The 22,919-nt window shown below is 67.3% G+C and overlaps 4 protein-coding genes, 2 non-coding genes and 1 pseudogene across 7 annotated transcripts; 5 read left to right on the top strand and 2 right to left on the bottom strand.

Moving 5' to 3' along the window:
* Positions 1 to 105: 105 nt before the first annotated feature.
* Positions 106 to 2,738, top strand: RPL7A (ribosomal protein L7a). The gene is made up of 8 exons (XM_090275016.1): positions 106 to 420; positions 867 to 987; positions 1,129 to 1,278; positions 1,485 to 1,625; positions 1,719 to 1,798; positions 1,984 to 2,114; positions 2,381 to 2,450; positions 2,586 to 2,738. The coding sequence occupies exons 1-8, from the start codon at positions 418 to 420 to the stop codon at positions 2,688 to 2,690; spliced, it is 801 nt and encodes a 266-aa protein (XP_090131142.1). The 5' UTR covers positions 106 to 417; the 3' UTR covers positions 2,691 to 2,738.
* Positions 719 to 792, top strand: LOC150013939 (small nucleolar RNA SNORD24). The gene has a single exon (XR_016510963.1). It is a non-coding gene; the product is annotated as a small nucleolar RNA SNORD24 (small nucleolar RNA).
* On the top strand, positions 1,840 to 1,911 carry LOC150013938 (small nucleolar RNA SNORD36). Its single transcript, XR_016510844.1, has one exon. It is a non-coding gene; the product is annotated as a small nucleolar RNA SNORD36 (small nucleolar RNA).
* LOC150013937 (small nucleolar RNA SNORD36) lies at positions 2,240 to 2,306 on the top strand (annotated as a pseudogene).
* A 209-nt stretch (positions 2,739 to 2,947) lies between the features above and the next one.
* On the bottom strand, positions 2,948 to 6,572 carry SURF1 (SURF1 cytochrome c oxidase assembly factor). Its single transcript, XM_090275288.1, has 9 exons — positions 6,542 to 6,572; positions 6,267 to 6,488; positions 5,759 to 5,892; positions 5,588 to 5,670; positions 4,688 to 4,879; positions 3,866 to 3,938; positions 3,471 to 3,633; positions 3,157 to 3,238; positions 2,948 to 3,084 (listed from the first exon to the last, which is right to left on the bottom strand). Exons 1-9 carry the CDS (start codon positions 6,570 to 6,572, stop codon positions 3,015 to 3,017), a joined length of 1,050 nt encoding a protein of 349 aa, XP_090131414.1. The 3' UTR covers positions 2,948 to 3,014.
* SURF2 (surfeit 2) lies at positions 6,529 to 14,542 on the top strand. 2 transcript variants are annotated; one of them, XM_090275009.1, is made up of 6 exons: positions 6,529 to 6,648; positions 6,781 to 6,935; positions 7,537 to 7,640; positions 9,576 to 9,764; positions 9,921 to 10,087; positions 13,468 to 14,542. In XM_090275009.1, exons 1-6 carry the CDS (start codon positions 6,571 to 6,573, stop codon positions 13,567 to 13,569), a joined length of 795 nt encoding a protein of 264 aa, XP_090131135.1. In that variant the 5' UTR covers positions 6,529 to 6,570; the 3' UTR covers positions 13,570 to 14,542. The 2 variants fall into 2 exon arrangements, with proteins under 2 accessions (XP_090131135.1, XP_090131136.1); XM_090275010.1 differs by lacking the exon at positions 13,468 to 14,542 and adding an exon at positions 10,569 to 11,005.
* On the bottom strand, positions 12,425 to 21,266 carry SURF4 (surfeit 4). Its single transcript, XM_090275008.1, has 6 exons — positions 21,061 to 21,266; positions 15,600 to 15,786; positions 15,174 to 15,250; positions 14,217 to 14,260; positions 13,532 to 13,718; positions 12,425 to 12,991 (listed from the first exon to the last, which is right to left on the bottom strand). Exons 1-6 carry the CDS (start codon positions 21,106 to 21,108, stop codon positions 12,725 to 12,727), a joined length of 810 nt encoding a protein of 269 aa, XP_090131134.1. The 5' UTR covers positions 21,109 to 21,266; the 3' UTR covers positions 12,425 to 12,724.
* Between the last annotated feature and the right edge of the window lie 1,653 nt (positions 21,267 to 22,919).

Genomic DNA, 22,919 nt, shown 5'->3' with positions numbered 1-22,919 from the left:
ACCACCCTCCGGCCCCGCGTCCCAGCGCCTGGCCAGGGGCCTAGCGCACGGCCAAACGACCGCACTCACGGCCGTGGAGCCCTTCCGGGCAACATCCCACGGCGAGCCCGCCACGCCAACGTCCGCACCTTGTCCGCAGACCCCGAGCCCAGCGTGCACCTGGCCGGGACAGAGTCGGGGACGAGCGAGAGCCCCTCTCCCCGCGCTGCCGTCTCCAGCTGCGGCCGTCTCCCCGCCCCTTCCGATCTCAAAGACCAAGCTCCGGCTTCAGGCACCGCCCCCGCCCCGCGGCCTGGCGGAAGGAGTCCTGTCACTTTAAATTCGAAATCCCGGGCAGGCTCCAGTTCTCGCGATCTCCGAGGTCGTATACATATTTCCCATAATTCCTTTTCCTTTCTCTCTCTGCCGTCGTTCAAGATGGTGAGTCTGTCTGCGTTTCGCTGTGCTGGCACCAGGCCTGGCTCTATCCGCGGCCATCCACCTCGGGGCTCGGCCGCACGGGGGTCCCTCCACCGCCTGGCGCGAGGAGTGCCGCGCGGGGCCCGGCACAGAGGCTTTGGGCCGGGGTGGAGTGCTCCGCGGCCGGGCCGTGGAGGGAGGAGGAGCCTGCGAGCGCGGCGCCGCAGTGCGGGGTCGGAGCTGATGCGGCCTGAAGTCGGGCCCTTAGGGGGCCACCGTCCCCGTTTGGGGGCGCAGCGCCCCGCGGCGGGGCGGCCCGTGCAGATGATGTGAGAGAATATTTGCTATCTGAGTGGCGGTGCGGACGTCCCAACCACCAAGATCGCTGATGCACGAGCGCGGCCGGGCTGCTGGCGGGGCTCCGGGGGCGGCGGGGCGGGCGGCTTACCGGCTCTCTCCCTGCCCAGCCCAAGGGGAAGAAGGCCAAGGGGAAGAAGGTGGCCCCGGCCCCTGCTGTCGTGAAGAAGCAGGAGGCCAAGAAAGTGGTGAACCCCCTGTTCGAAAAGAGGCCCAAGAACTTCGGCATCGGTGAGGAGGGGCGCCGGGGGGCGCGGGGGCTCGGGGCGGGGGCTCCGGGCGGGGCCCGGGCCGCAGTGTCAGCCCGGCTGCTGGCCGCGTGGGGCGCGAGGGTCTGCGGCGGCCGCGCTCAGGGCCGCCCGTGACCCCCAGGCCAGGACATCCAGCCCAAGAGGGACCTCACGCGCTTCGTCAAGTGGCCGCGCTACATCCGGCTGCAGCGGCAGAGGGCCATCCTGTACAAGCGCCTCAAGGTGCCCCCCGCCATCAACCAGTTCACGCAGGCCCTGGACCGCCAGACGGGTGGGTCCCCGCGCGGAGTTCGGGGGCGGCGGGGGCGGGGGCAGCGGCACGTACCCCTTGCGGTTCGGGGCGCTCGTGTGGCCCCCGGGGCTGCCGTGCGTGTCGGAGGGCGGCGCTCAGGGCACGTTCACTGGGTCGGGAGATGGGGGGCGGGACGCCGGGGAGGGGCCCGCGCGGAGCTGGCCTGACCGGGCGCGGCCCCCCAGCCACGCAGCTGCTCAAGCTGGCGCACAAGTACCGGCCCGAGACGAAGCAGGAGAAGAAGCAGCGGCTGCTGGCGCGGGCGGAGAAGAAGGCCGCCGGCAAGGGCGACGTGCCCACCAAGAGGCCGCCGGTCCTGCGGGCAGGTGAGTGGCCGCGAGGGGCCGGGCTCCTCCCTCCGGGGCCGGGGTCCTCGCAGCGCCCCGCACCCCCTCACGCCGCCGGGCTTTGTGCCGCAGGGGTCAACACGGTCACCACGCTGGTGGAGAACAAGAAGGCACAGCTGGTGGTGATGGCGCACGACGTGGACCCCATCGAGGTACGTGGCCCGGCTGCAGGCGGCGGCGGAGGCGGCGGCCGTCGCGATGATGTGACTTTCCCCCTGAATTAACCTTGAAGTGCAAGGACATGAGCTTTTTAACCCTGAGCGACGGCGGCCCGCCGGCTCGTGGCCGAGGCGTGGCCTGGGGTCAGAGCACGCTCCGAGCCACCGCTGTCTTCCAGCTGGTGGTCTTCCTGCCCGCGCTGTGCCGCAAGATGGGGGTCCCCTACTGCATCATCAAGGGCAAGGCCAGGCTGGGGCGCCTGGTCCACAGGAAGACCTGCACCACCGTCGCCTTCACCCAGGTCAACTCGTAAGTGCGGGGCTCCGGGCGCCCGAGGACCCGAGGGGACAGCCCCCTCCCCGATCCCTTCACCTCCTCGGGCCCTGCCTTAAAGACTGGTGTTCTGGCCTGAAGGAACGCGTGCCCCTGCATCTTTGCCAGTGATGCTTGTGAATTTCTTCATCTGAACCAACCCTGTGGTCATGTTGTGTCTGAGGCAAAAGGAAGCCATTCCTGGGGGCGGGGGGGGGCAGTGACTGGGAGGCGGTGGCCCACACGTGCCCCTGTCCCCTCAGGGAAGACAAAGGAGCCCTGGCCAAGCTGGTGGAGGCCGTGCGGACCAATTACAACGACAGATACGACGAGGTAAGAGGCGGCTTTGCAGAGCCTGGGCAGGTCAAGGCCTCAGTGGGAGCCTGACGGGCCGTTCTGAGCTGCTGCGCCCTGCAGTCTGCTGGGGAGGCCGGGTCGGGCTCACGGCGTCTCCTCCTGCCCCTGCAGATCCGCCGCCACTGGGGAGGCAACGTCCTGGGTCCCAAGTCGGTGGCTCGCATCGCCAAGCTGGAGAAGGCCAAGGCCAAGGAGCTGGCCACCAAGCTGGGCTGAGTGCACTGGGGAGTGTTCTGTACATAAAAGTAATAAAAACCCTCCTACAACCAATGTTTCGGGCGTTTGGGGCTGAATGTGATTTATTAGGACCGATGGGAGGCGGGTGGCGGCGAGTGCACCCCCAAACCAGGGCCCTGGTCTGCTGCCCGTAGGCCCGAGCTGCTGTGCACGTGGTTGTGTGTGCTCAGCGGGCCCCGGGCCTGGCTGTCGTCGCCCGAGGCACCGTGTGCGGTGGGGACCGGTTTGTTCACTGCGAGGGTGTGCGGCCCCAGACCAGCCCTTGGGAAGGCGCCCTCGGGGACTCCTCGGGGCAGGCCCACGTCACGGGCCCGGGGTCCGGCGCAGGAACTTGTGGAACCACAGGTACGATGTGGCCGCACAGAGTCCATACCTGGGGTTGGAAGAAGAGTCCCGTGACTGCTGGGAAGGGGCAGGGCGCGTGCACCTGGGGACGGGGACTCACCAGGTGACGATGTACTGCAGGTGTTCGTTCCTCAGGGTGACACGGGTCTGCCCTCCAATGGGTCCTCCAGGGACTGTGCTCTCTGTGGGGACAGTGGGCTCGGTGTCCTCCACCCCGATGGCCCGCTTTCTGTGGAGTCTCCCAGTTCTTCCCCGGGGTCTGTCTGCCCAGCCCAGTTCCCGGCACCTTCACAGGCTGTCTGCCTGGAAGTGGCCAGGCCCCGGTGCCACCTCCTGTCACTTGTCCCCCAAAACCTCGCATGCATGCAGCAGGCGCTGCTCAGATCCCTCGGGCTGGGCTGGGGCGCTGCGTACTGAAGTCTGCATCGATGAAGATGGGGTCCGTGCCTGTGGCCTTAGCCATGGCCTCCAGGTCCCGGTAATGCCAATGGTTCCTTTCTGGATTGTTCTCGGGGACAAAGGGCTTCCTGGTTTCTGCCAGCCTCACGATCCCGACCAGGTCCACTTCTCCCTCAACCTGAAAAGGGATGGTCCTGTTGAGGGACGAGTGTGAAGGACCCGTGGTCAGGGACCGCTGCAGGGCAGGGCAGGGGAGAGCAGTGGGGGAAATGGGGACAACTAACTGAATATTCAATAAAGTTACAAAACCAAAGGGACAGTGGGAGGTGGCTGCTGCGGGGGGGTGGGGGGCAGCATAGAGAAGGGGTGGCGCCCGCAGCCCGGCTCGCCCGAGGGAGCTCACGCCCCACCTGGCCTTTCTGCCGTGTGTCGGGGTTCACTTTCTTCCTCGGGACGAACCCTCTGTTGACCAGGATGGTGACTCTGCAGTAATGAAAGCAGCTTGAGGTGGGAAAGGGTTTTGAACAAAGGTGGTCACTAGCATCTGCTCAGCACCTTTGGGACGCCAGGCGGGGGAGGGTGTAGCGCAGGCCTTCCTGGGCCTGAGCCGGGCAGCACTCAGTCCCTGGAGGGGCCACGAGCCCTTGCGTGGAGATCCAGGTTAACCCACCCCCTGCAACAGGCAACCGGGGCCACCCACCAGCAGAGCCTGGGGCCGGGCAGCCTCCTTTCCCTGGACCTGTTACCGGGGCAGCTTCCTGGTGCACCTGCTCCAACCTGCCCTCCCAGCCCGAGAGCCACAGGGCAGCCTGCGGAGGCAGCGGCCCATCCCAGACCTAGGGCCGGGGTTTGGACGCTGGCATCCGGGAAGCTGCTGTTGCCGTGGCCCCGCTGCATGTTCCTTTCCCCGGAACGCTCTGCCCGTCCCTGCAGTGCACAGCGGCCCAAAGAGCCCCCCGGGGGGCCTTCCCCGAGCTGACCCCCTCCAGGCCGTCCCTCCTGCTGCACCACCACCATCGGCCACCGGACAGTTCCGCTCTGCTCCCCGTTCAGGGCGCAACGTGCAGGCCTCGTGCAGTAACAAGTTAAATGGGTCGGCCTGGCGTCAGGGTTCCACGTTTCCAACTCTTTAAGAAACTGAAGTTTTCTAGGTACCCTGGACCCCCCCAGGGCTGGGGGTCAAGAGGAGAGAGGGAAATAAGCCGGCCGCCCGCTCCTGCGCGGCCGCTCACCCCAGGTCGGCGCAGTGGAAAGGCGTGACCACGTAGGCGCCGCTCTGGACAGCGGAGGAGAGCTGGCCAGCCGCCCGGGCCTCGCGGGCCGGGTCCACCATGGTCCGCGGCATCATGTACAGCTCCTTGGAGTGGTCAAAGCGGCCCCGGACCTTCACTGGCCTGTACTCCAGGTCTTTCAGCTCCATCGGGCTGCATGGGACAGGGGACAAATGGAGCTGAGGCCAAGCACGGTGTGGGAGGGGACGAACCCTCTCTGGCCTGCAAACCACCAAGCGCCCTGCAGCCCGAGAGGTCATGTAGGTGACGCACAGGGGGCGGCTGGGGTGCAGGGCGTGCCTACTAAAGGGGGCGGGGCTGATCCTTCTGGGGTCGAGTATGAATGGATCTCTGCTGTCCAACTGCCCACGTTTTCAGGGAACACTAGAACATGGACTCCTGCATGAACCTGATCTCTGTGTGGGCTGAACCCCATCTGCAAGGACAGTCTGTGCCCCCGAAACAACAGCTGAGTACAGTGGTTCGTCCCGGACAGAGCTTTCAAGGTAGGGAAGTGGGCAGGAGCATCATTTAAGGCACTTTTTCAAAATGCCACTCAAGCCAAGTGTGACAATACCCTCTTTCACCCACCAGCTAAGAATTACTGCTTTAAGGTGCCATCAGCACGGGGCGGGGAGAGGGTCCCTCAGGGACACTGGACCTGAAAAGAGGGTGAACCCCAGGACGACACACTTTTCTATATACTTCAGGCAGCTGCCCGAGGGCGAGTGAATCAGCAAAAGCCCAGCAGGACCCCTGATCTTGAGGGCTCCTGTGTGAGGGCTGGGACAGCAAGCGGAAGCCAGGCCCCACGGCTGATCTCCAGCGAGCCCAGCCCCAGGCCGGCAGCCGTGCACTCACTCCGCTGGCAGAGGGACAGGCTCGGCCATGACTCTAGACTCCAGCTCCGCGATCAGCTTCAGCTTCCACTTCCGTCGCTGGACCTACGGAAACAAGAGCACAAGCCCCTGCAGATGGCAGCGGAGCCGAGGGCTCAGCTCAGAACCCCAAGAGCCGGAGCCCAGGCTTTACCTGCCAGGTGCCCAGGCCAAAGGCAGTCACAGGAATGAGAAGCAGGAACCACTGGAGAAAGGAGTCATCTCCCGCTTTGGTGGCAGGCGCTTCGGCTGCAGAACTGCCCCGCCTGCTTGGCGTCCAGGCCAGCCCTAGGACGTTGACGACACTGGGCTGGGGTCGCGAGCCCGTGCCCAAGCGCACGCGGTACGGAGGGGGCAGCCAGCGCACCTGGCGCAGCCCGGCTCCCACCCCGTGCCTGGCACGCGGCTCTGGAGTGAGACCCGGGGCTCAGTCTCGGCTCTGCCACCAGCCAGGGCCCTGGGTAACCGAGGCAGGCACCGGCCCAGCCTCGGGCGCGGGAGCGGGCTGGGAAGCAACTCCACCGGAGGAGATGCACCGGCACTGGCTCCTGCGGTGTGAAGGACCCCGGGCGACCACAGCTCGTCTCCGCACCCCTGGGCCCCTGCACCGTGGGGGGCTTTCCCCACCTGGGCGCCTAGGTCGCACCTGGGCGAGTGCTCACCTGCGCGCGGGGGAACCGCCAGGACGCTCCTCCAGACCGCGCGGGCGGAGGCCTGCGAAGACGCGAAGGGTGGGTTGAGCTCCCGCAGCCCGGGGCGTGGGCCTGTCCCCTCCCCGCCCCACGCCCCGGCCCTGCGCCCGGGCTCCGCGCTGCACCTGCCCCAGCCACTGCGCCGCCGTCCCCGCCATCGCGGCGCGCGATTCCGGGCTCTGGCGGCATTTGCTTCCGGGGCACCGCCAGGCTCCGCCCTAAGCCCCGCCCCGGCCCGGCCCCACGTGGTTCAAGCTCCGCCAGCCGACCGGCCATGAGCGAGCTGCCCGCCGCCCTGCGAGCCTTCCTGCGCGAGCACCCGAGCCTGCGGCTGGAGCCGGGCTCCTGCAAGGTGCGGGGGCCGGAGCCCAGGACCGCCCCCGGGGTGCCCCAACCGCCCCGGGGCCCCACACCCGCCCCCGGGGCTCCCTGACCGCCCCGGGCCCCCCCCGGGAGCCCCTGACTGCTCCGTCTGCGCCCTCAGGTGCGGTGCGCTCTGACGGGTCACGAGCTGCCCTGCCGCCTGTCCGAGCTCCGGGTCTACACCAGCGGCAGGAAATACCGGCGGCTGGTCAGCGCCTGCCCGGCCTTCGACTACGCGGCGTTCGAGCCGCACATCGTGCCCAGCACCAAGCACCCGTACGTGGCCAGGGCGGGGCGCGGCGGCCCGCACCGCTGGGGGGCCCGGGCGGGAGGGTTCCAGCCTGCGTCTTGCTGCTGGTGGGCGGTGGACCCGCCTCCCCGGCCCCGCCCTGCTGGGCCCCCACAGAGTTAGGAGCGGGGCGATGCAGGTGGGGTCCCTGCTGAGCTTGTTGGCTTTCTGGTAACCGTGAGATTTGTCACCGGGGCTCTCTGGAGCGCTTGTGCTTTGTCACCTGAGGTTCTGACCGAGCTCAGGCTCACGGTTTCCAGTACTTTAAAGGACAGCTCTGGCTCAGCTGAGCGTCCGGGGCTGACGCCCGTAGTCAAAGGCAGCAGGGATGGCGACGTGCTCCTGAAGTGGGTCAGCCCTCCCGGGGCCGCACTCCGAAGCCGGAGCCGTCCGGAGGCTGGCGCAGCCCCGTGCCCGGCGGATGCAGCGCCGCTGTCCGTCTGGGTCAGTGGGTCTCCCCGGGAGCTTCTCAGAACCCTGATGCCCAGGCCATGTCCAGTGATTCTGAGATGCAGCCACTGGGGAGAGCTCGGGTCCCGGCCCTTTCTTGGGAACTGTCCCTGCAAATGGAGGTCTCCTGACTCTTAGGCACCAGCTGTTCTGCAAACTCACGCTGCGGCACATCAACAAGTCCCCGGAGCACGTGCTGAGGCACACGCAGGGCCAGCGCTACCAGAAGGCTCTGCGCAAATGTAAGTGGCGGGGACACAGCCCGTCTGATCACAGGCGCTGGGGTGCGTGCCTGCCCTCCCCTCGGGGTGGGCACCCCTAGAGGGCAGAAGCGGCCCCACACGGTGGAGAAGGGCAAAGCAGGGAGCAGACTCCTGGTACCGTCCTCACGCAGTGTGGCCCGCGGGTTCTGCGACTTTTTTAAGTAAAACACGCATAACAGCCCAGTTGGCCTCCGGCTGGTTGGCTGGAGTTAAGTTCCCGCAGCAGCTCATCAGCGTCACAGCGGAGCACCGTTGTTGGCAGAGCTGTGAGGGGATGGTGCCGGGGACCCAGTCGGGCCTGCCCGACTCAGGAGGCCTGGGAAAGGCTCTCCTGGGGCCTCTTCAGGCCAAGACTGAGGGTCGTATGGAGTGGGAGAGGACGGGGCTGGGCTGGGTCTGAGGCAGAAGCACTGGCCCTGGGGGCTTCTGCAGGACAGGCCTTCCCCTGCTGCCTCGCACTGGGGGCTGGAAAGCTGGGTGGGCGAGGGCACGGAGGGCCCCGGGGGCCGTGGTCAGGAGCACGCGCAGCCGGGCTGCATCGAGAGGGCTCGAGCCAGGACCCGCGTGACCAAGGTGTCTCAGGGTCCGTGTTCCCCTGAAGAAGAGGGGGCGGGATGGCTGTGCAGCCCTTCACCTCTAGGTGGAGGGGGCTGTGGTGCCCAGCTGGGTCACCCGGAGTTGGCAGGGAAGGTGGGAGGACATGGGCAGGTTTTGACTTTCTGTGGGGAGAATTGCCAGGTGAGGAGAGAGGGACAGGAAGAAGCCGACCCAGGTTCTTGGCTTGAGAAGCGACAGGTGATGGACGGATGGACCGCATCGTGAAGCTGGGAGAGTGGGGTCGGAATGATGGGCTTTCGGGGAGATGCAAAGTGACAGGAGAGCCCTTTGAGTGGGCGGCACCAGGGAGGGCAGCCCCGGGCATCCTGGGCCCGGTGAGAAGGGACAGGGGGGGCCCGCGTGCAGAAGGTCTGGGTGTCGGGGGCAGAGGGGAGGTTCCGGGCGGAAGTGGCGGGCTCGCCTCCCACGTCAGGGACGGGCAGCTGAGTGCGGGCGGAGGACAGGGTCACGGGCATGCAGGTGCGTCTCATGCTGAGAAGACCAGAGGCTCTGCTGCCACCTGCGGGCGAGAGAGGAGGCTCGCGGTCCGCACCAGCTCTGGGCCCTGCAGAGCCAGGCGGGGCGGGGGCTCCAGCCTCTCTGTGTGGGTAGCCGCGTGGGTGGGCAGGAAAGAGTCGGGGGCTTGCCTGGCTCCCCACCGGTGGGAGGGCAGCTCTGAGGCTGAGCCCCGGGGCCGAGAAGGGGTGGAGGTGCAGCGTGGGGGGGGGGGGCGCCTGGCCCAGGGTGCTGAGGCGTTGCCACGTGCAGGGATGAAGAAGGGGTGGGGTCCTGGCGGTGGGTAGGACGCTTCAGGGAACCCGGCAGGGCTCATCCACCCCCAAGAATGACGGCAGGAGTGGGGGGGCAGTGAGAGCCAGGCCAGTCACCGCCTGCCCTTGAGGCCCCTGCGCGAGACGGGAGAGGCCTCCCCAGGCCTTCGGTGAGGTGGGGACAGTGGGGCTGCAGGGAGGCCCTTCCGCAGAAGCCCCACTCCTGCCCCTGTGCCCCCAGCCAAGGTCAGCAGAGGAGGTGCTGCCATGCCCGAGAGGGGCTGCCGTCCCCGGGGCAGGCTGGCGTGCCTTCCAGGTTCAGGTGCCCGGCGCCCTCCCAGCCGGGGGGTGGGGGGACTGCTCCAGGTGTGGCAGACCGGCGCCATCTGCCTGCCCCTTGGCCACACCCCACAGGCCTCTCCTGTCCTGGGAGGAACCGAGCTGGTGGCCTTTGCCTGCCACTGCTGATGTGACCTGGGGGTGGGGTAGAGGGGCCCAGAGGACAGGAGGCTGGGGAAGACAGGCAGTGTGCCGGCCTGTTGCGCAGATGCAGAGTGTCAGGAGCGGGGAGAGGAGTACGTGCCCGCCTGCCTCCTGCACAAGAGGAGGAGGGGAGACCAGACGCACAGCGACGGGCCAGCCCGCCCCAGAGCGGCCTTCTGGGAGCCCGAGTCCAGCGATGATGGCGGTGCAGCCCCGCGCGACAGTGACGACAGCCTGGTGGACCTGTACCCGTGTAAGCGCGACGTGTCCCCCCCCACTGTTGACTGTTCTGCGGCTCAGGTCATGGCCGTCCTGTCGGTTTCCGGCAGCAGGTGGGCTCGGGCCTGTTCCTCCCTCCGTGGCTCAGGAGGCGAACCCTGACCTCCGGCCGCTGGCCGCTTCCCTGCAGCCGGGCTGTTCACCAGAAAGGACCTGGGAGTGACTGAGCATGGGGACAACACGAATGACTTTCTGACAGACGAGGACGAGAGGCCGAGGAATCCAGGAGCAAAGGGCCCTGGGGACAGAGAGGAGGAGGACGAGGAGGAGCAGGAGCTGGGCCTCAAGCGCCGGAAGGTGAGGGGCCTGCAGGGCTGCCCGCAGCTCAGCGGCTTCCTTGGTTTTCAGTTTCTTTAGAAAGACAGAAAAGAACCCTGCAGCAGGTGACACCCCCAGGCTGCAGCAGGTGACACTGTGTTAGCCCCGAGCCAGGGCTGCTTGGAGGTTTGCACCTGCCTAGAACAGGTCCGAGGGGCAGCTGCCGGGTGCAGCAGGGAACCCAGAGGGAGGGACCCGAGGAGACAGCACCCTGTGCCCCTGCGGCCGTGGTGGGAATTAAGGTCCCTTTGGTGGACGGGCAGAGCGGGGCTGGAAGAGGTCACGGTCTTCGTTGCATCTGGGGGTTTGAAGTGCTGCCTGGGATGAGCCTGGCGGCTCTGGGGAAGCTGCGGGTGGAGAGCTGACTGGGGGTGTCCCGGGAAACCTGCCTGTGGGCTGGGGGAGGGGGCGTCCAACTCAGCAGCCCTTCCCCTCCAAACGGACTGGATCTCCGCTCCGGCCACAGAAGCAGCTGGGCTCGTTGAAGAAGCTGAAGAGCCGTCACCGCAGACCTGAGCGCTTCAGCTCTTCCAAGCAGCCGGGTTAATGAACAGTCGCTGGAGAGGACACAGCGGGGCCTTTGCAGTGTCGGGGTACTTCATCCTGTTCCTCCCCAGTGGCCCGCCACGTGTCCTCTGCACGGTTGGGGTGACCCGGGCTGCAGCAGGAACCCCAAGGGAAGAACCCCGTCTGGATGAGGCCTGGGGGGACCCCCGCGGCCACTGGCGCACCCTGGCGAGGCCCCACCCACCCGGACAGCACCCAGGGGCCACACTGCATACAACAATGCCATTGTTTATTTTGGTGTTTCCAAAAATCAGAATGTTTTCAAACACAACTAAGATATAAAATACAGCATAAATGGGACTGACACCTCTTTCCCACATAAAGCCAAAACCGACTGGTTTTCTGCTCCTCCGCAAAGGCGCTGCCCTGCCAGGCGCTGCCCACTCAGGGCTGGGTCGGCGGGAGCGACCTCCAGCGCCGATGGTGACCAGGAAACTGAGTCACTCAGCCTCCTGGGCGCAATCTGCTTCCACAAACCAGCGAGCGTCTCCAGGCACAGGGCTGGGGAGGACCCGTACGTGCTGGCGGTGCCCCAGAGACCCAGCTTGGCTGAGGGTGCCACCCGATGGGGCTGTCACTGTGTTAATGGGACGGGGCGTGGACAGGGGCCACCCGGCCCAGGGTGAGTCAGAAAGTGCAGAAACACCTTCCATGCACGGAGTTCTGCAGCCATGGCTTTGTCAAAGCGACATGGGATGAGCCTCTACTGTGCTTGGGACGCGGGTGGGTGGCAAAAAGGTGAGCCATCGCCCGCCTTGGGTTCAGTGGGGCAGGCTGCAGAGCCAGGGGCGGTTCTGAGAGCCCAGGTGGGTGAAAGGAGGCCTCCCTGAAAAGCCAGCTGGGGCCCGCTGGCTCTGGTCTGGAAAGTAAACATGGAGCCTGGTTCGGGTTGGCCCTTGGCAGCCCTGGGGACGGCCCCCAGGCTTGCACACCTAGCCGAATACCAAGTCCCGAGGCCAGCCTGGCCGCTGAGGCCTCTTCCCAAGGCTGGTTGGCCTGGCCAAGTTGCTCTGCCCCCAAAGGATCTGGGGGGAGGCCAGTGGGAGGCACAGGCGTTCCAGCGCCCCAGTGGCCTTCGCTGTGACGCAGACCTTGGGAGGACAGCAGGCAGCGCTCACACCCCCAGGAAGAGACGCTCCGTGTAAGGCAATTTTAGGAAGCTTGACGCGAGTCAGACCCAGTCGGTAAGGCATCACGTCATAGTGACCTCGGCTGCGTTCAGCACAGCAAGTAAGACGCCCCGAGCGAGCCCGGCCTCACGGACGCCGGTCAGGGCTGTGCAGCCTGGGGGAGCCCTGGAGCCCGAGAAAACCAGGCCGCGCCTGGTGTCCCCGGGGCTGTGAAAGCGAGAGTGAGGCGACTGGTCTGAGCCGGCGCTGCCCCCACCCTGCCCCACCAGGGCCGCTGTCCCTCCCCAGCAGGTCGCACAGAAGTGGCCAGGGCCACCCTGCAGACGTGGGGTGGGAGTGCGGGTCCCGCGAGCACTTCCAGGACCCCCAGCCCCACCTTAAGCCGGTTTGCAGATGAACCGGCGACTGACCGTGAATGGTGGCCCCCGAATGACGCCTGCCTTTGGGGTCTGGGCTCCTCCTAAGTTATTTTACCGCCCTATCAAGTATCACAGCGCAAGGCAGCGACCACGGAGCCGCTGGGCGGCCCTAACCCGGGGAGTCTGACTGAGGTGCGGCCGGGCCGTCCGAAACCATTTAGTAGTTTAGCTAAAAACGTAAACTTAGAAAGAAGAAGAGGGAGACAGACTGCTTTGAGGGCCACACAGATGTATCTGCTCACAGAACAGCTCGCAGGCCCCCCACCCGAGAGGAGGGGCAGGAGAGGCTGCAGCCGCCCCGCTGCTGTGCCAGGGCCGAGCCGCCTCCTGCGGGAGGGGCGAGCAAACGTCCGGCCGGCGCTGGGTGGTCGGGCCGCAGGTCGTGGGGCCAGAGCAGATTTAGCCATCCACGGCCAGGTGTCTGCAAAGAGAGTTCTCAACATCTGTGCCTTTACGGGGGGGGAGGGGAAGGGTACACGTCGCTGGCCGGGCGGGCGCTGCTACCACTCCTTCTTCTTCTCGTCCATGGACACGCCCCCGGGGCCCAGCGCCACCACCAGCAGCAGGCCGCCGATCACGGACATGGTCTGGAAGAAGTCGTACTTGAGGAAGTCGTGCATGGGCTTGTAGACGGGGATGGTCCAGAAGGCGTTGAAGGACACGTTGATGACGAAGAGCCAGACGACGAGCGTCAAGGCGGCCAGCTTGGTTTTGAAGCCCACGGCCACCAGCACCATCAGGGCGGTGCCCACGATGTTCTGCAGGATCTGCCCGGGGTGGGGGGAAGGGGTGCTCAGGCTGGGCGAGGGGGAGGCGGGCCGCTGCCGAGTCTGAGCTCGGGCGACGGGACTGAGGGTGCCCTGAGCGGTGGGCCGGGCCCCAGGCTGGGGTGCGGACAGGGGCTGTGGGGGCAGGAGGTCACGCGGCGTGCGGCAGGCTGGTCCCCCAGGACAGCTCTCGGCAGAGCAGAGGAACCGCGCCCCCAGCGCCAGCGCACGCCAGCCCCGCGGCCAGCTGGGCACGCTCCGCAGCAGCGCTGCTGTGTAAGCTCCTGGGGGACAAGGACAGGACCTCCCAACCCTGCACCCCAACACGCAAAGACAAGATCAGGCGAGAGAGCAAAGAAAAGCAGGTGGTCTGTGTCAGGGACAGGGCACAGGACCCCAGCGAGGTCAGAGGTTTGGGACTTGGGGTTCGGCACACGAGAACCCGCGAGTTTTTGTTTCTCTCAATGGGCTCAGAGGTCTGCTTCCTTCGAGCCAAACCCTGCCCGTGGCCCCGGCAGCGTGGCGCGCAGGAGCACTTACGGAGAAGAAGCTGGCGTCGAAGTGCAGGAGGGTCATGAACATCAGGACCAGCAGGACGCGGCCCCCGAGCTGCATGTACTGCTTCGGGGAGCTCTCGCGCATGGTGGGCACGCCCGCGAACATGCTCTTCCCCTCGGAGCGCGACTCCGCCAGCAGCAGCAGCAGGCCCCCGCCCAGGGCCAGGTTCCTGAGGGACGCCAAGGCAGCTCGTCACCAACTCACCAAGCCAGGCTCGGGGACGCCAGACCCAACCGGCGAAGGGGCCCCCGCCCCCTTCTGCAGACCAAGCAGGACACGGAGGGAGCGAGTCCCCAGGACCCCGGACTCAAGTCCCACACCTTCCACGGCTGAAGACACAGAGGCGTCTGTGCCACTAGACAGTGGCGGGTCACCGAGCACACTGGGGCCCTGGGGCTGGTCTCGGCTTTGCTGTTGACCGACCGGGTCCCTGAGAGCTAGTAGGTTCCCACAGGGCCCTCAGCCCCTCCCTCCGAAGTCTGGGGTCTGGAGCGGTGGCTGTCCTCGCCTGTGTGCTGGGGTCCTGCGTGGGGGTGGCGAAGGCCTTGCCGACACCCGCCGCGCAGTCTCGGAAGCGCAGGTTTGAGCCGGGAAGCTTACGCTGTCACAGCACCGAGTTCAGAGGGTGTGTGTGGGGGAGGCAGCCCGCTCTGCAACCCCAACGTACCTCATCAGAAACTTCAAGTCCCATAAAATGCTGTAGGCGATCGTCTGAGGGGGCAGAGGGAGAAAAACGTGAGCGGCAGTGTTTTCCAACGACCTCCTTTTCTACAGACTTAACAGCATCAGACAACTGTTCGCACACAGCAGTGGTTCTCCGCCTTCCCGATGCCGCGACCCTCTAATGCAGCTCCTCATGCTGTGGGGACCCCCAGTCATAAAGTTATTTTCGCTGCTACTTCGTAACTGTCATTTTGCTGCTGTTACGAATCGTAATGTAAATATCTGATATGCAGGATGTATTTTCATTGTTACAGATTGAACATAACTAAAGCCTAGTGATTAATCACAAAAACAATATGTGATTATATATGCGTTTTCCGATGGTCTCAGGCGACCCCTGTGAAAGGGTCGTTGGACCCCCGAGGGGTGGCACCCCACAGGCGGAGAACCGCTGGCACAGAAGGTAACACAGAACCGGCGCAGGACACGCAGGGCCCAGTGAGCTGCCGGGCCCGGACCTGCTGAAGCAGAGCTGAGCCCACGTGCCCCGGAGAGCGTGGCCGTCGCAGACCCTAGTCCAGACTCCGGGGCTGTGGGGTCAGGACTGCGTCTGACCGGCTCGGTGCTCTTCTCCATGAAGGAGCCGGTAATGCACCGGAGGGCCCTGACTGCGGCCACCTGTGGGTCACCCCCTTGTCTAAGCGGCTGCGTGGCAGGAGGTGGGCCCCCAGCGCTCAGCTCCCATGCCTGGCTCAGCCTGTCAGCCCTGCTTGACCATCTGCTTCTCCCGAGCTGGCTTCGAGGAAAACCGAGCCACTGCCCGGAGGAGCTCCAGAGTGAGCCGCCCAGCGGGCTGCGGGCAGGTGCCCAGACTCCGGAACACCTGCTCCAACCCGAGCGCGCAGGGGCCCGGCCCCAGCCCCGGCCCCGCTCCCCCGCGGAGGCCCGAGCACCCGCTCACCTGCAGCGCTATGATCCCGAAGAGCCCGAAGCAGGCGTACTGCACGAAGTTCCTGCTCAGCACCAGGATGCAGCCCGCTGGAGAGGAGGCGGCGCGGTCAGGGGCGGCGCGGGTCCTGGCGCCCGGCCACCTCCCCTGGCCCGCGGGAGCGGGGGTGTCAGCGAGCTACCCCGCGCCGAGCTCTAGTGGCGGGAGGCTGCAGGCCGGGCTGCTGCAGAGAACGGGCCGGGGCGCCGCAGGACAGGCCAGCAGGGCGCGTACGGGGCGGAGGCTGCCACCCGAGGACGGGCCTGGCGCCACCGTGAGCTGTGTTCCGGCCTGGCCTCTCCTCGCTCCCCTCCCCTCGACCTGGCCTTCCAGGCGCCCGGAGTCTCCGCGCCCGGACCCCCCTGGGCCCCCTCCCGCACCCGCCGCAGCGCCACTCACTGAGCTGCCCGAGCAGGTTCAGCAGCACGAAGGAGGAGGCCACCAGGTAGCCGCAGCCCCAGGTGCTGTCGATGTAGTCGCGCTGCTCGCCCCACTGGAACCACATGCGCACGCCGTCCTCCAGGAAGGTGCTGATCAGGCAGAGGCGCGCCACGTGCGGCAGGTACTGCTTCGTGACTCGGAGGAACTGCGGGCCACAGACGCCGCCGGTGAGGGGCTGCGGCCGGGCCCCTGCACACAGCACGCCCGGAGGGTGCCGGTGTGCGGCCGCCTGTGCCGGCTCCGGCTCAGACCCCGCAAGGTGACGGCGTGACACGCTTGTACCCGCTCAGCAGACACGGGCAGTGGCAGCGACCCACAGCCTCTCTCCCCGGGCACGGGCCTCAGCAGGTCGGAGCCCCGCACCGAGGGGGCTCGCCCAGGCCGCGCCGAGCCCCTGGCCTCCCGCCGCCCCTCCGCATGGAGAGCGCAGACAGCAGTCCGCGTAGGTTACAGCCAGGGTCACAGGGCAGAGGACCTCATGCCGGCCAACGCTGGGCTCGCGGGTCACACCCCCAGCCAGCACCTGTGCCGCGGGGACCCCAGCGCACGCCCCCCCAGAGGGCTCAGGCCACGCCGTGTGCGCAGCTGCAAACAAACACCTGGACTTGGCCTGGGTGACGGCTAGAAACTTGGGGTTTTGAAGAGCCTGAGCAGGTCAGAGCAAGTTAAAAACCCACAGCAAACGGGGTGGACGTCTGTTTCAGCAGCTGTGACCTTCAGGTGGGCAGACCGCTGGCTAACGTCAGAGAGACACAGCTGTCACTTCCGCCTGCTCTGTGCAAGCCAAGCCGTTTACGACGCGTGATTAGGAGCCACACGGGCAGAAGCGAGGTACAAATGTCATCGGGTGTGCCACGTGCCCGTTCTCCATAGCTGCGAGCAGCTGAGATACAAAGGGACAGAAGCCGAGGGTACACGATAACACAGCAGGAACCTGGGAGCAGGATCGGGGACCCGCCCACGGGAGTGATGTGTCAGCAGCGAGAGTCTAAAGGGCACCCGCCAGCCTGACCCTCCAACGGACAGCCCGCGTCACGCCCCAGCCCCGTGGGGCGGAGGAGCCCTGCTGTGGGAGCGCAGGGAGGTGCAGATAGAGCGCCTGCACTCGGGGCGTCCCGAGGGGCTGCGTAGAGGAGCTCGGGCTGTGCGGACACCCACGGCAGCCGGCGCGTGAGCACCGAGGCCGGCTCCCCGGGGGAGGGCGCAGGCAGTGAGCGCGCCAGCCAGGTGTCCGGTCCCTTCAATGGACTGAGCTTGCGCCCCCGGCTGTTGGTTCTGTGCACGTGTGGTTGGCCCTTCGCCTCCCCCCAACCCCCCCGCCCCGTCCTCGCCCCAAGTAGTGGCAGAAGTCACAGTGGCAGACAGCAGCCAAGCAGGCACGGGAGGTCACCATGGGCTGAGGCGGACGTCCGCGGCCTCCTCCTGGCTCTGCTGCCCCCAGCGGGCACTGAGTGACCGTGGAAGGGTGTTTTTTTTTGGGGGGGGGGCGGTGTCTGGGCTACCCTTCTACAAGTGAGGGCAGCTGGGTTCACGGTTGCCAGGTTCATCCCATCCGCAGGCGGCAGGAGAAAAGTGGGGGAGAAAGGCTGGTGGGGAAGGAGGCCCCACGGACGCCCGGGTGAGCACGGGCGTCCACGCGGAGAACACACAGGGCATTCGCACACTCGGTACACACGCAACCGTGCCCGCCGGGGGAGGGGATGGGGGGGCGCTGCGCCCCTACCCGCTTCCGCCCCACCACACTTTCAAAACGCCCGGCAACGGCACGCTCGCCTCCGTCCCCCATGAGACGGCACCCCCTGGGCTCTAACGCCAGGGCCCCGCCAACACCCTGGCAACAACACAGGCCTCACCTGGACAGGCGTCACCTGGACAAGGAAGGCTGGGCCGACTAAAGACGCTGCAGCCACAGGGGCGCCGGGGAAGGGGGGGCCCGGGGGCGCAGGGACAGACGCGGCGGCACTGTGACCCCCCCTCCCGCTCCGGGCTCGCTCGGCCCCCTCTAGGATCACCGTGTCTGGTGGCAGCGGCGGCGGGCGCAGCAGCCCAGAGACAGAGCCTTCAAAGCCTCTGTGGCGGGTCTGCGCTCTTAATTTGAGCGTCTGGGTCAAGAGGATTAGAGAGCAAAGGAGGAAACCCGCCCTCCCGACAGGTGGTTCCCGCCGCCCTCCCGCGCAGACGGGCTGGGGAGACAGACATGTCTCTCCTTGGGAGAAACGGCTGTGGCTGCCCAGCGCGCCGACGTGGGGCCAGCGTGAGGCCATTTTACTGTCTGCGGGTCTGGCCAGCTCGGGCCGTGCGAAGCAGCAGCTCTAACCAGCACCTGCCTGGACGGGACGCGAAGGGAAACCGTTCAATGACACGAGACCAGACCCAATTTTCACCTTGTTTCTCGCGTGGGTCTCGGTCACCATGGTTCAGACGTGGCAGCTGAACCCACTCCGAGCGGCTCTAGCCAGCGTCCCAAAGCTAGAGCTCCCTGGGGAGCGCAGCACCCGAGGGCAGAAGCTGCCCTGAGAGCCAGGGTGGCGCAGGAGGGACACAGGCCAGGCCCCGCATGGGGACAGCTACCCTCTGGGGCGGGCCTCTCACAGGGACCGTGACCCTTGCCATCAAGCCGACCGACAGCACCTGAGCGGCTTCAGAAGCTTGGGAGCTGAGGTCCTTGTCAAGGGGCTGCTACTTTAGAGGCCGGAAGGAGACCGAGGAGGTGTCACCATACGGCCTGAGCTGGGATGCGGCAGAGAGCCCCCGGCAGCTCCGCAGGACACAGGAAGCCTGCCCTCCCTTCCTGAGCAGGATGAAGGGCGCCGGGCAGTGGGCTGCAAGTCCTGCTGAGCGGACGCGCGGAGGTGGCGCAGGTCGGACCTGTCCTCTCACTGGCCAGCCCATGCCCACGGCCCCCTGAAACCTGGGCCCCGTGGCTGGGCGACCTTCCTCAGGCTGAGCGGGGCAGGCACCGGAGTGCGGCGACCCCAGAACCCCCAGCCCGTCTCCCTGGGTGCTGCACCTGGAAGGACAGGAAGGAGCACCAGGCACTGAGCTGCAGAGATGGCCGGGCTTTCTCTACTGAACATCCTCCGCAAAGCGCCTCCCGAGCGGGGGGAGCACAGCCAGACAGCCCAGACACTGCTGCACCCCACCTCCCGCCTCCCGGGGAAGTCTCCGTAACCACAGCCTCCCCACGTCCCCACCCCAGACAGGTGGGCGGGGACCAGTGCGCCAGCTCCCTGTCCCCTCTCCCCACTCCTGATGGCGCAGGGCAGGAAGTAGGGGTGGCGGGGCAGGGGGTGAGGGACAGGGCAGAGGAGGGAAGAGAATGCTCAGAACTCACATGCCACCCGTCACCCGTACCCCATGGCCATCCACGCCCTGTGAGCCCAGAGCCGTGATGCCTGCCCCTGTGCCCCCTAGGAGGCCACTGTCGCTGCCCAGCGCTTCCCTGGCGGCCACGGGGAGCTCCTGGGGTCATGGCCTTCCGGCCTGGCGCTGTCACACCCAAGCTCAGGAGAAGCAGCAGTGCCACCCTGGTGAAGGGGACCCCACAGTATGTGTCACCAAGTGCTGTCACTCCTGTTCACGGGCGTCCGTGCGCTTGGGGTCCCCCTCTGCACATGGGCAGCGAGGACTGGCGACAGGATGCAGCGCTGGATGGCGGAGTTTGGCTGTCTCGGCCCTTCTGATCGGGTCGCAGGTGGCTGCCGGGTGCCCGGCGCCCCTGGGAGCACTCCAGCGCTTGCTGCGGCGCCTGGCCCTCTGGGAGCAGGTGGCTGCCCAGGACAAGGGGCCTGATGCCAGAGGCGGCTCGGGCGGAGCCGACCACGCCAGCTACGAGCCAGGCCGCTCACCATGCTCTCGGCTCTGCGGACCTGAGGGTCACAGCACGGCCACGGCCGGCCTCCCCCTCGTCAGACGACGGGGACGCTAGGCCCAGCCCCACCCCCGGCAGCAGGGCCTGGGGCGCCCGGAGGACGCAGGGGCCCCGACTTGTTGGTGGAGCCCGGGCCCTTCGCTTTTGCTTTTGTTTTCTGGAGGTGAGACCGGAAGCCACGGCTGCGCAGGTGCTCTGCCCAGCGGCTGCGCCGTCGCCCCGCGGCCTGGCTTTGGTGCGAGGTGGGTAAGTGTCCCGGCCCGGCCCCATCTGCTCCTAGGAAGCCGCCGGCTGTGCCCCCCGCGCCCGCCCAGGGCAGAAGGGCCCCGGCTTGGGCTCCGAGGAGCAGCAGGACCTCGGCCCTCCCGCGCCCCGGATTCTGCTGCTTTCGTGGGAGGCACACGAGAGGCACGGCAGGAAGAGGGGACCGTGCGGCCTCCGGCGTGCGCTTCCTGCGGTCAGGGCGCTGCTCCTCCGAGAGCCGGCGGCAGCCTCCGGGTCGGCGGCGTTACGACGTTCAGCGGCAAGGCCGGGCCCAGGCCCCGGAGCTGGCGCCGGGGGCTCTCGGGGAGGCCCCTTGCCCGGGACCTCAAACTGGGTCACCAAAACCACGGCGGCGGGAGCCGACGAAGGAGGCCCGTGGGGGCCCCGCAGCCTTCGCCCTGCTTCTGCGAGGGGCGCCGTTCGCAACCTGTCTGCAAACACAGGGCCGTGACCGCAGGGACACGGCGGCCCCGCAGCCCGGGGCCCCCTCCCCGGCCGGGTCCCAGCAGAAGGGGGGCCAACGGGTCACCCGCGGGGAGGGGAGACGGCACAGGCACCCCACGGGCGGCGCGGAAAGTCTGCTTCCCTGATGCTGAGCAGAAAACACTCCGTTTTGAAAAAGCCACACACGAGCCTCCCACACAGAAGCCGGGCACTCGGCCTCGTCGCCCCGGCCTCGGGCGCCAGCGCGACACCCACCCCGGCGTCGTGACCCGAGGGACGCGCGCGCCGCGGGGAGGCGGCCGGGGACCGACCCCCCACCTCCCTGGGCCCCGGCCGGTCCGTCCGGCCCTCGGCGCCCCGACAGCGACCCCCGGGGAGGAGGAGCGGGGGAGGCGCCGCGGAGCCCCCTTCAGTCCCGCGCCGGGCAGAGTCCGGGGCCCGGTGCTGCGCTTCTGCAGTCGGGGCGCACAGCGCGGCGCCCCTTCCCTCTGCGAGGACCCCCAGGCCTCCCGTCTGCCCGACCCCGGGGCGGGATCCAGCCTCGGCCCCCGCCCCCGGCAGCCCCCGCCTCCCAGGAAGGCCCGGGGCAGGCGGGGAACGGGTCCCCCGCGCCGAGGCCGAGGCCGGGCCCGGGGACACACCCGAAGCGTGGCGAGGAGGCGGTGGGAGGGGCAGGCCGGCCCGCAGGCCGAGTGCGGGGGGTCCCGGGCCCGGACAGGCGACGAGCCCGGGGCGGAGGGCCGCGGTGGGGGGAGGGGGCGCGGAGGGGCGAGGGAACGGCCCCTCGGGGTTCGGGGTCGGGGGCCGGGCAGGGGCGGCCGCCGGGCCCGCAGGCCGCACCTGGTCGGCGAAGTCCTCGGCCGTGCCCATCAGGTCGTTCTGGCCCATGGCGGCGGCGGCAGGCTCGGCTCGCTCGCTCGCTCGCTCGGCGTCCGGCCCGTCGGCGCCCGCGCCCTTCGCGGCCTCCACAGGAAGTGCCCGGCGGCCGGCCTGGCTTCTCGGCGGCGGCTCCGGCGGCTGCCACGTAGGCCAAGCCTTAAAGGGGCCGCGCCGGCGGGCCCGCCCGGGCCGCGCCTTAAAGGGGCCTCGCACCGCCCGCAGCCGCACCGCCCGCCGCGCCCTTAGGCCCCGCCCGCCGCGCTCCGGCCCCGCCCACCGTGCTTCGACCTCGGCGGCCCCTCTGGGCCCCGCCCATCGGGCTCGGCCCCGCCCATGGCGTCGAGGCTCCACCCAGCACGAAATTTAAAGCGGCCAGGCAGTGAGGGCCGGTCCGCGGGAAGGGCGCGCAGGTGCCCCCGCGGTTACCGTTTGGGCAGGGAGGGTCACGTGGTCAGGAAGACACACCCGGGGCTGAGGGTCTTTCCCAGGGTGGGGGGTGGGGTGCTCACCAAGACGCGGTCCCGACTGAGCATGCTCAGTCGACGGTTCGACTGCAGGCGCCGGCTAGGGGCGCACCCCGGCACCCGAGCGAGGGAGTCACTATGGAAAAGTACAAGGTGCCGAGTTGTCCCTTGTACAAGAGGAGGGCGGCGCGACGACGGGCCCATGGTCCGGGACTAGCCCGGGACTGGACCTGCTGCTGCCACCACGAGCCTCTTCCTGACTTAACGGTCGCAGCCTCGGCGGAGCCTGCCAGCGAGGTCCCACCGCCGGGCGGCAGGGGACGAGTTTTCTGGCCAGTGTCTGCCTCCAGCTCAGAGGGTTCCTCCGAAGGCGACCTCCCGGGGGCCCTTTGCCTCTCTGGGCCTCAGTTTACCCATCTCTAAATGATGGCTGCAGTAAGGACTCTCTGGCCTTGTCCGTCTGCATGTTGAGAGAGGAAGACAGTTCCCTCCTCCTCTCCAGGGGTCCCTGTGCTTGGGCGCATCGAGACAGAACACCCTAATGCGCCCATAATTCATAATCGGCAGCCCCCAAACCCCTGCAACACCTCGTCAGCAGTCCCCGGGAGGGGGACTCGGGCCTTTTCGTTGGCCTGGGAAAATGTGTAGAACCCGCAAAATTCACAAAAGGAAGGCTGCGGAATAAAAGTGAACCAACGTTTCATTAAATGCTTCTCTACACGATATGTCAACTCTAGGACAGGTTAGATCTGGTCTTCGTAAAAATGTCATTAACCTGAAAACAATTTGTCGGTTAGACTGGTCTCACTCTGTGGGGACCCCAGGGCAGTCACCCGCGGTGAAGCAGGTGAGTTTCTGGGCGCCGGAGATTTTAGAAAGCAAAGTTACTTTTTTCAGGGAAAAAAGAAGGCTTGATCTGAGACACAGGTGCATCTTCCCATTCAATTTGCGGCCCAGGATTAGGGCACGTGTGTTCCCGCCGCAGCACAGCCGGCTCAGGCCACTCCGGCTCCGGGGCCCCAAATCCTGAACCGTTTCTGGACTCGAAAGGTCCCTAGACCCAGGGCTCCATCCTCACGTCTCTCCTCCGCCTCCTGCCCCGCTGCCTCTGTCCTCTGATAAATGTCAGTCCCTCGTCCGCCCTCACCCAGAACCCCCTCGGCAGCCAGCTCTGCAGGACTGGCTCAACGCACGGGCTCTGGGGTCCGACCCCGGAGTTCCAGTCTAATCCGGGCCATCTCAGTTATGAGCGCTGCGGCCTTGGGAAAGGACCTAGCGCCCCGGGCCTCAGTTCCCTCCAACGCCAACATGGAGGTAGCAGTTGTGGGGACTGGCTGGCACAGCGCTCGGCACAGT

Source organism: Furipterus horrens, unplaced genomic scaffold (assembly GCF_987537825.1).
Source record: "Furipterus horrens unplaced genomic scaffold, mFurHor1.1.pri manual_scaffold_4, whole genome shotgun sequence".
Lineage (NCBI taxonomy): Eukaryota > Metazoa > Chordata > Mammalia > Chiroptera > Furipteridae > Furipterus > Furipterus horrens.
Note: the sequence above shows the minus strand (reverse complement) of the source record. Positions and strands in the feature narration are given on the sequence as shown.

Coding starts and splice junctions, on each gene's coding strand:
- RPL7A (XM_090275016.1), top strand. Junction 988..1,128: donor GCCCAAGAACTTCGGCATCG/GTGAGGAGGGGC, acceptor CGTGACCCCCAG/GCCAGGACATCCAGCCCAAG. Junction 2,451..2,585: donor ACAACGACAGATACGACGAG/GTAAGAGGCGGC, acceptor CTGCCCCTGCAG/ATCCGCCGCCACTGGGGAGG.
- SURF2 (XM_090275009.1), top strand. CDS start 6,571: ATGAGCGAGCTGCCCGCCGCCCTGCGAGCCTTCCTGCGCGAGCACCCG. Junction 6,649..6,780: donor TGGAGCCGGGCTCCTGCAAG/GTGCGGGGGCCG, acceptor CTGCGCCCTCAG/GTGCGGTGCGCTCTGACGGG. Junction 9,765..9,920: donor CCTGGTGGACCTGTACCCGT/GTAAGCGCGACG, acceptor GCTTCCCTGCAG/CCGGGCTGTTCACCAGAAAG.
- SURF1 (XM_090275288.1), bottom strand. CDS start 6,572: ATGGCCGGTCGGCTGGCGGAGCTTGAACCAC. Junction 6,489..6,541: donor GCTGGCGGAGCTTGAACCAC/GTGGGGCCGGGC, acceptor GTGCCCCGGAAG/CAAATGCCGCCAGAGCCCGG. Junction 5,671..5,758: donor TTGGCCTGGGCACCTGGCAG/GTAAAGCCTGGG, acceptor TTGTTTCCGTAG/GTCCAGCGACGGAAGTGGAA.
- SURF4 (XM_090275008.1), bottom strand. CDS start 21,108: ATGGGCCAGAACGACCTGATGGGCACGGCCGAGGACTTCGCCGACCAG. Junction 15,787..21,060: donor CCGAGGACTTCGCCGACCAG/GTGCGGCCTGCG, acceptor TGTGGCCCGCAG/TTCCTCCGAGTCACGAAGCA. Junction 14,261..15,173: donor TCGGGATCATAGCGCTGCAG/GTGAGCGGGTGC, acceptor CTGCCCCCTCAG/ACGATCGCCTACAGCATTTT.